We start from the raw sequence: 9,934 nt of genomic DNA, 5'->3' as shown, positions 1-9,934 counted from the left end.
ACAATTGTATAAGTGGTGCTGAATATTTTAAATATGGCTACAATAACGGGAGTTACATTAAAATTTAGCTTGTTTACTTCTGCATTTAGATATGTAAAGCAAAATAATTTATAAATAATAACTTACTTTTTATGTCATTACAATTAAAACAGGTACCGGTTTATGGCGCTTTTCAAACAAATTGCAACTTTGAATTTATTCCTGAAATTTCTGGTCTGTTAAAAATTGTTGTTAAGTAACACTCATGTTCCATTTTTACTAAAATTTGTGCTTGCATATGTCTATTAAATTCAATTTACTCGTTGAAACACAAAGCGGAATGTCTTTATCATAATTAACCCTTTGAGCCCCAGCCGCCGGTATATCGTCGGTAAATTTCACTGTCTAAAAACCCCAGGCCGACGATATTCCGGCGGTAAAAAATATGTGTGAGAAACCCCAGCCGACGATATGTCGTCGGCATGATATAAGTTATTATAAATGGCTCTTAAGTGTTTAATTTTAAGCGGCACCAGTGGTTTTAGAACTTATAATTTTATTTTCATACATATACAATATGATTTCATGGTCAAATGTTACTAAATAATATTTACACTACTCCTAAAGAAAGAGTAAGAAGATCATGCTTGTTACTAAGAACAACATCTTGCATCTGCTGTGACATTGTTTTACGTTTAGTAGACTGTGTTGATGTTTCATTACGTTTTGTTTGAGTAGACAGTTATATTATTGTTTCGGTACTTTCAGTATGAAATATTGTTTTATTTTTGTTAAATAAATGGGTGACTCAAACCGGTACTTTGGGATTTATACCGAACCACACCAGTATGAAGAACACAAAAATATAAATTTTATAGAAACAAACATGATAGAACGAAAAAACAACTCTGTAATTACAAAATTACAAACTTACAAGCATTTCCAGGTATTGTGATCGGTTATTGTTGTCGCTGTTATCTTATCTTTCTCGAGAATCCCGATTACGGCAGGCCGCGCGGCATCACATGATTTGCAAGGTACATAATTGCCTTTCCATTAAAATTCAATTTATATTTCTGATCAGCCCCTCTAGAATTTGATATTTTACTGATAGGTACTATCTCGAGGGATTGTTTTTCTTTCGTTGACATCAGCGGCGGGTGCTGCCGAAGCCGCGCTGATGACTGGAGGCACTCGCATTTTGGGTGGCGGAATGTGATCAAGAATAAAAACAAGTTTTGAGTGTTTTTTTAATAAAGAGTTTAGTTTTAGTTTGGTAATATTTGTTTTTGTTGAATTTTTGTGTTTGGAGAAATGTAGAGGTAAAACACGGAAGTACAACAAAGCGACGCGACTCTGCAATCACGTTATTCTACTAGATCGCTTCGACTTTGACCTCTGTCTGAGGATGGGGAGGGGTTTGCGATAAGGACAATTCCTGTTTTATATTACCGAAATATTGTTCTACGCTAATCTAGTAATCAGAAGAAGCGAAATGTCAAATAACGATTCATGTCTGGGTGTGGTCGGTATAATCCCAAAGTACCCTCAAACCTCAGCAGAACATTCAAGTGACATTGACAGACAATTGAATATTGACTTTTCAGATGACGATTCAGTATTATCTGATATTTTTGACGATGATAGTGACCTTGATCCGACGTATGATCCTAAATATGATAGTGACAATGGAAGAAATGTAGGCCTATTTAGTGCTAAAGGACTTAACACCTGAGATACCATCTACATCAGCTCAGAATAATGTTACACAACCTAGGCCTAGTACGTCACAGGTTTTGTGTCATTAAAAAAAATATTTTACCAAAATATTTATTATTGAACTAATCTGTCTGAAAATGTTTTTCCATGTTTGCAATAACATGACAAATGAAATAAAATTATTTCCCACAGGTTAATTGTTCCTTGTTTTATTTCTAAAAAATGTTAAATGTAATTTTTTTTTTAGTTTGCACATATGCGTTATTTTACATATATAAAAGTACACAAACATTTTTTAGCCCTTATTGAATTTTTTATTTGTAAAGTACCTTATTTCAAACATTTTAATGTATTATTTAGGTCATTTAGCTAGTATATTAGTGGATGTTATGATTTTTCAAATGAAATCGTACAAAATCACTGAAAATGCCTTTGAGGTTTTTAGACAGTTACTTGCAAAACTAGACTTGGTAAAAATTTGCACAAACTATATTTTTAGGTCCGGGGCTCAAAGGGTTAAAATAATTTTACAAAAAGTGTTTCTTTTGTAATTTTTCCATTTTTGAACTAGAGTCTCTTTACTGTTCATTTGTTAAATTAAACAGCTATTTTTATATACCCACAAGTTAAAAATTGTATATCTAAAATTATGAAAAAAAATTAAACCTGGGCAGAGGCTGGTCACTGACAGAGATCCGCTTGGCCTTCAAGTCCTCCAGTCCTGTCCGGTAATCGTGGCAGCTGAGGGCATAGGAAATGATGGAAACTGGGCTCTCTCTCGTAGACCACTACAGGCACAGCGGCTCCGAGGGGTAAGGTGTGGTGTTCCTGGGGGCTCATGGGGCACTGGACATATCACATCATGCATTAACGGAAAGAGCAATACTACATAGCTGACACATTTGAATAGTTAAAGTTTGTTAGTAAAATATCACTGCATTAGTCAAGTAGCTTACATTGCAGTTTTCTCGATCAACTGCAACTCTAAACCTATTACATTTTAAGGTAGTAAAATAGTTCTTGAAATATTTGAGGAAAATAAAGTTTTATTTCTGAATACCACATATCTGGAGACCACATAATTCTGAAACCATCTGGAGAACCAGGTGGCGAAATTAAGACTCAATAAAAATGTGTACGCACACAAGGTATTTTTAACCTTTCGAATACATGGACTAAAACACTGAGGGAAAAACTTCAAGGTTTATGTTCAGTAATAAGATACTTACATCTCATTATTCACATAAAACTATAAGTAGAAAACATCACATAACAAACATTTCAAATCTAAAAATACGAGGTTTGTCCAAAAAGTATCCGACCGCTGACCAGTAGGCGGCCGTGGTGTAACCGACCAGCTCGAACCGGTTATTTGGAGGGGAGGGGCGAGCCTACTCCTTACCATATTAGGCATTGAATACGATCCAGTCACTCAGTGAGTCACAGTGCTCTGTTTCGTACAGTACTGCCATGTGTGCATCGCATTTCAATATGACTGAACGTGTTGAGCAGCGCATTTGCATTAAATTTTGCAAAAAACTTGGCCATTCAGCATCAGAGACGATTACTATGATACGGAAAGTTTATGGTGACAGGTCTATGGGCGATACACAAATAAAAGAGTGGTTTAGGCGGTTTAAAAATGGCCGCATATCAGTGGAGAGTGATGACCGAACTGGCAGGCCTTCAACGCTGAAAATGTTGATGTGTTCGTGCAGCAATTAATGAAAACCGTCAATTGACTGTCCAAGAGCTGGAAGAAGATTTAGGAATACCAAAATCGTCAATTTGTAACATTTAACACAAAGATTAAAAAATGAACCATGTTTCTGCAAAATTTGTTCCTCGGCTGCTGACAGAAGACCAAAAGAACTGTCGACTTGAAATCGCACAGGACAATCTGGATTTAATACAAAGTGACGCAGGGCTATTTAAAAAAGTTATTACTGGTGATGAGTCATGGGTTTATGGCTACGACCCTCAAACAAAGGCTCAATCTTCACAATGGAAAACTCGCAAAGAGCAATGGCCGAAAAAAAGTAAGACAATGCTGACAGTTTTTTTTTACCAGGACGGCGTTGTTCATCACGAATATGCTCCAAGAGGCCAGACGGTGAATAAGGAGTATTATCTTGAGGTCCTAAGGCGGCTACGAGATGCAGTGCGTAGGAAACGACCTGAACTGTGGACAAGCCGTGACTGGATCCTGCACCACGACAACGCGCCAGCTCATTCCTCAAATCTTATTCAGCGTTTTTTTGGTCAAACACGACATCAACCAACTATGACAGCCTCTCTACAGTCCTGACATAGCTCTTTGTGACTTCTGGCTATTTCCAAAATTAAAAATTCCTTTGAAAGGAAAAAGATTTGAGGATGTTGAACAAATAAAACAAAATGCGACGAAGGACATGTTAGCCATTCCGCAAACTGAATTTAAGGAGTGTTTCCGGAAGTGGGAGGAGCGTTGGAATAAGGTAGTGGCTTGTGGAGGGGAGTACTTTGAAGGGGATCAGATTGCCATTTGCCGCCAAGAAACGTCAGTTCATGCCAGATGTCAAGGTCGGATACTTTTTGGACACACTCGTATTTATAGATTTGAAAATGTTCTATGAAACTAACAGCTTTACACAAAATCAGTTGGGATTAAACCTCACTTATCAGAACTGATATATACAAGATTAGTTTACTAAGTATATGCAAAAATTAGACATTTATTTTCACATTTTTTATATTTATTTGTGGACACTGTCTCCTTTTACACTTATACACTTTATCAGGTGCTGCTCCAGTTTGTTGATTCTATCCAAGTGTAGAATTTATCAAATTCCACGAAATAGGCACTGATTTCAGTAGTTATATCCTGATTTGAATAAAATCTCTTCTTATCTGGCCACATTTTAATATCAGGAAACATATGGTAATTTAAGTAATCAACTCTGGAGAATAGCAAGAAGTAGGATTTAGTTGGAACCACATTTCAATCACTGATACGGCCACTACTGCAGAGGATTGAGCTGGTGCCTTGTAGTGATGAAAAAATCCTTTTTGTGGACCATTTGTGCATGTTTTTCTTGTAACTAAATTTTTAATCATTTCAATAATAATTAATAATATACACCTGCAACCACTGTACCCTTTTGCAATTAATCAACAAAGATTATTCCTTGGCAATCCCACCAAATAGTTCCATAACCCTACCAGCTGAAGAAACAGTCTTCACTTTTTTTGTTCACCCTCTCCTCTGCCAACCCAATGTTTGGACTTTTTTTTAGTTTCAGATGTGTAGTAGTGGATCCACGCTTCATCCACAGTAACAAAATGACAACAAAGTCACCTATATTGAATAGCTGCAGATTGTCCTTGGATTGTCTATTTTAGGTTAAAATATTAGTACAAAATGTTTTGTACCCATTCACTCTAGATGCCCACAGCACTACCAATCTTAAGTACATTTACTCTTCTGTTATCTATCACCAGATGATTTGATCAATGATTTCTGGAGTGGTAACTTTGACAGGGCATCTTGAAAGTTCACTGTCACTTGTGCCGATATGGCCACTCCAAAAAGTTTGACACCACTTGTTCTAGTCAAGGGAGAGATAAACAATAACGTTTAATAAGCTTCACACAGCTCATGAGGCGATTTTTTCTCTCAGAAAGTAATGTTTTATCAACAACCAAAATCCTTGCTCACCCATTATGCACAAAATGAATCAAAGTATACATACTAGCGGTTCATGTCAACGCTAAACATTCCAAAAAGGCTGTAAATTTGTGAATGTTTCTCCAAGAGGTTGTATTGCCTAAATATAATATCAATAACTGCCAGCAAAATTACTTTGACTTTGGATGGACTTATCATAACGGCTTGTACAATTATTTCTCTAAACTTTGTTTAATATTACGATATTTTTTAATTTTTTACTTAAAAAAGTATTTACTAATTTCAAAAATACGAATTTAGTACAAATTAATTCAAAGCTAATTAATTAAAAGGTTTGAAATTGAACTTTACTTAAACATTTGTTTTTCAAGTATGACCTGAAACTTAATTACAATGTTACTGAAACTTAGGTTATTTTTCTTTGTGGAATCAGAAACTAAAAAAATTGCTCAAAGGTCTGGAAGAAAATTTTTTTCACAAAATGTAATTCTGTAGTTATATTCATTATTGCCACTTGCTAAGTAAAATACTGTGGACTATGTGATGACCATAAAACATATGTTCAAATTTTGCGTCAAAACCTTGTATATTGGAAGGTGATGTGGTTACGTACCTGCAAGGGGTTGGCTGGAGTATCCTTGGGCAGAAGCTGAGATAGGATCTGCTTGACACTGACCCTGTCAGTCAGCTGATGGGGGTGTTTGGCATTGTGGCTGTCTCTGTTGGGGTTAACATCCACTGCAACATTCAGGGATGTTCTTGTTTACGCAGAGAAAGTAGCAGATTAGAAATCAAATGTTCTGGTTGTATAGAACAGTACTTATAACCACCAAATATTTTAATTAAATGTATTAAATTAAGAATTAAACACTTTTCAATCATATATTGTGCGTAATTATTTAGAGAAGACCTTCAGGTCCACATTAACCTATTGCCTGACACAAAGAAGTGCGCCGTTTTGGCATTGACCAACCCCAAAAAAGACATCCAATTTTCATGATTTTTAAAATTATGCTTTATTAACAACATAATAATATGTTTATGTAAAAATGTGTGCTAATCAGTGTCCTTTCCCAAGTGATAAAAATTACACTTTTTACGAATAGCAAAACAAAAATACAAAGTAATATTGTAATAACAATACTTGAAATGCGTACTTTATCGAATATGATAAAAAAAACATATAAACGTAAAACATATAAACCATTTCACGGCATTAGGAGGTTTTGAATAAATACTGAAAAAACCTAAGACAATAGGATGTATACTGTTCACATACCAAAAATATTTGCAAATTTTACAGATATAATGAGTCACGCATCTAGAATTCACAAAAGCAATCCTGTCCTTGCAAGCAGCAGCCCGCCTGCCTGGCTGTTGGTGGTGGTTCAGAAGTCACCTTTAAGCCGTTGGTTCCCAGGTTAAGTCTAGAGAGAGCTTCTTAGCCCTAACTTCGCCTGGTAAAATAAGACATCTTTACTTCACTTTAAAATTGAATGTAACAAGACAGCTGACTGATGTGCCGGTACACTACCACTCTTTGGAATCACTTCCCAATACTCGTTAACAGGTTAACTCACCGTCTTCGTCTGGCTGGATATCCTGTTCCATAGAGGTGTGTTCGTGGACCTCCTCAGACTCAGATATGAGCTCAGAGCTAGAACTAGTTGGCACTGTAGACTCTGGGGCCATGACAGGAGCAGAATCCTCCGTTGGTTTCACCTACAGCCATAACAGATCTCATGAGGTAATTTACGGGGGTGTGGTTCATCATGGTCAGGTTTGAAAGTATCACTTACTACGAAAAATTTCCTTTTTATGACCCACAAGGTTTTATTTGACTTCAATTAAACTCCATTTTGTGTTTCAGAAATTCAAGAAGGGCTGGTTTTCTCAGGTTCTAGATGGTGATTGTTCTAGATTTTAGTGCAAAATATCAACATTACAGATATCAATTAATTCTGAACAGAACTGAAAGCATAGTCATGTCAATAGTCATAGTCAAACTTAATAAAATTCTTTAGCTTCAGGTATTGAAAAATACATTGCATTTACACTTACAACAGCAGCGGCGGGACTGTCTAACACGTCAACATCACAGCCATCTACAGTGAAGATGGTATCCTCTGTGGTGGCCAGAACATCGTCCACAACGTCAGTTGCCGACTGCAGTGAACTCTGACTCGGCAGTGACCTGCGGCTCGCGGCAGTCTCCCCTACGTCGTACGCTTGAGCTAGCGGCTGCTGCACAGCCAATCACAATGAGAGTCTCAATCACTCAACATATCAAAAAGTTATTTGTTTCTATAACTTAACAAAAATATACAAATGGGGGCAGAGTATAAAAACTAAACAACACTTCTAGTCAATAATATTATAAATCTATCTGTGATATCTATTCCGGCCTGCACACAGTTACATCAACTAATTCAGCTTCTCAGCACGAAACTGATAACAATCTTTTTACTGAATTATTTACCTTCAGGTAAGAAAAAAATAACTTAAAAGTGCAGTTCAGTTGAGTTAAGGGTATTTGTCCACAAACAAATTTTAACTATTAAAAACCACAATAATATCTAATTTTATAATTATAACACTCGGTTTTAAAACAAAATCTAGACATAGACTTTAATTTTACACATACACAGTCGGCTTAAATAATACACTTTAAGGTGGTGCATCTGATTTCAGTTAGATTAGTTTTACACACAACATAGCTATGGTTGGAAGGGTTGATTGAATATGAATGTTGAGTTCAGTTTTAGTTCACCTTCCTCTTAGTGCAGAGTCTGGAATCTGACGCTGTCACAGACTTGACTCTGGAATCTGGAGTCATGTTCATCTGAGAGATCAAAAAAGTCGGTAATGAAGAAGCTCAAAATAAACTCTTTACATTGTTTTGACATCAGAGGCACCTACACTACAAAATATAGTGTAATCTACGTGTAGAGGTATTCTTATTTAGTTACCAATTTTTACTTTTTCCTTAAGTTAAGTTCTGAATCCAAAATATTGTACATTACTGAATATTTAGTTTTTTCTATGCTAAATTTATATTTATACCCTTTTGAATTTATTTTATAAAGTCTACATTTCAATACCAAATTGTTTTACTTTTTGCAATTCAGTTGGGACAAACCAAAAATTAACTTTATTACAAAAAGTTGATTGGGTGGACAATAAATTAGGACGACTGTACTACTAACCCCGTCAATGATCTCAGACAGTCCAGCCGAAGTGGACAGGTTGGTCTTGATGTCTTGGCCTGATTTCTTGTTCTTCTCCTCGCGTTTTCGAGCACTGTGCGCTGTCTCCGCTTCGGAAAGCCGCACATTCCACTCTGCCACCGCCTCTGCAATACTGCGCTTGAGCAGCACTAGAGAGTCCTCCAGTTGCCACACACTGTCTGCTGTAACACGTCACAGAAGTCTCATGATGTACTAAATAAACTGCAATGGTTGGGCTCGGATAAACGCTACTTAGCGTCCTGCTTGAGGTGGCCCTGCTGTCAACAAAACCCCAGGATCTAGGGTAGTGTCTCGAGTGTGCACTCTGCGCGGTTGACGGCCCTCGGCGCCGCGCAGTAGTGGTGCCAGTCCGGGTCCGCCTGGAATCGCACCACACACAAAAACTGTTTTTGACTAAGGGCACCCCAATCCCACGGTGTGAAGCGACCCGTGCCTAAGGGATGCATGGCGCAGGGGTTGTGCGTCGTAAACGGTTTGCTTGCAGCGGGGATTGGACATTCTCCTTCCACAGCTGTGCAGACTGTTCAGAGCCTCGTGGCTCTCAGGTTACATCCCACTACCCTGGAGAGTGTCCAGAGTGGTGTGTTCATACCGAAGCAGGGGAGGGCGGGCAATGGATCGGCCGAAGTCTTTCAGGCCGATATGCCTGTCCTCCTTCTTCTCAAACCATGGAGGAAAATGGTTGCCAGGTTTGTTTTGGGAGGAGCTCTTCTGGAGCGACCTTTGCATCCTAACCAGCATGCCTACACTCCAGGAAAGTCATGCGACTCGGCCCTGCATCAATTGGTATGCAGGATTGAGAAGACGCTTACGGGCAAAAGAGGTAGCTATAGGAGTCTTTTTAGACATTGAAGGTGCCTTTGATAATACAGCCACTCAGGCGATTATCAATGCGGTCTCGGGGACGTGGCGTTGATGGGTCAGGGTGTGTGACTGGATAGGGGCCTTGCTCACGGACAGGGTTGTTGTTTCAACCCTCATGGGAGCAAGTGTTAGTGCGAAGGCTACGAGGGGCTGTCCGCACGTCCTCTCTCTCTCTACTGTGGAACCTGGTTGTGGATGACCTGCTGAATTCTTTGAATAGCAGCGGTGTCTTTGCACAAGGGTACGCAGATGATATTGTGATTCTTGTGAGTTGGCAAGTTCAACACAACAATCACGGAACTGACCAATGCTGCTCTGAACATGGGTGGGAAACTGGTGTGTGATAAGGTTGGCCTCACCGTCAACCCCACCAAGGCTGCCGTGGTTGCCTTTACCAGGATGGCGACAGATGGAGGGCATTGCTCCTTTTCTATTTCAAGCTCACCTGTTGAGCTGA

The 9,934-nt window shown here is 38.2% G+C and overlaps 1 protein-coding gene across 1 annotated transcript in view; it reads right to left on the bottom strand.

Moving 5' to 3' along the window:
- Positions 1-2,370: 2,370 nt before the first annotated feature.
- LOC124372780 (putative 1-phosphatidylinositol 3-phosphate 5-kinase) overlaps positions 2,371-9,934 on the bottom strand; it is a gene marked incomplete at its 5' end in the record, with an annotated part of 29,287 nt that continues 21,723 nt past the window's right edge. The window contains 5 exons of the mRNA XM_046831190.1: positions 2,371-2,544; positions 5,979-6,103; positions 6,946-7,087; positions 7,427-7,609; positions 8,572-8,774. Of these exons, the coding sequence (XP_046687146.1) occupies positions 2,380-2,544; positions 5,979-6,103; positions 6,946-7,087; positions 7,427-7,609; positions 8,572-8,774 (818 nt within the window). The remainder of the gene's footprint in view (positions 2,545-5,978; positions 6,104-6,945; positions 7,088-7,426; positions 7,610-8,571; positions 8,775-9,934) is intronic.

Source organism: Homalodisca vitripennis, unplaced genomic scaffold (assembly GCF_021130785.1).
Source record: "Homalodisca vitripennis isolate AUS2020 unplaced genomic scaffold, UT_GWSS_2.1 ScUCBcl_3994;HRSCAF=9864, whole genome shotgun sequence".
Taxonomy (NCBI): domain Eukaryota; kingdom Metazoa; phylum Arthropoda; class Insecta; order Hemiptera; family Cicadellidae; genus Homalodisca; species Homalodisca vitripennis.
Note: the sequence above shows the minus strand (reverse complement) of the source record. Positions and strands in the feature narration are given on the sequence as shown.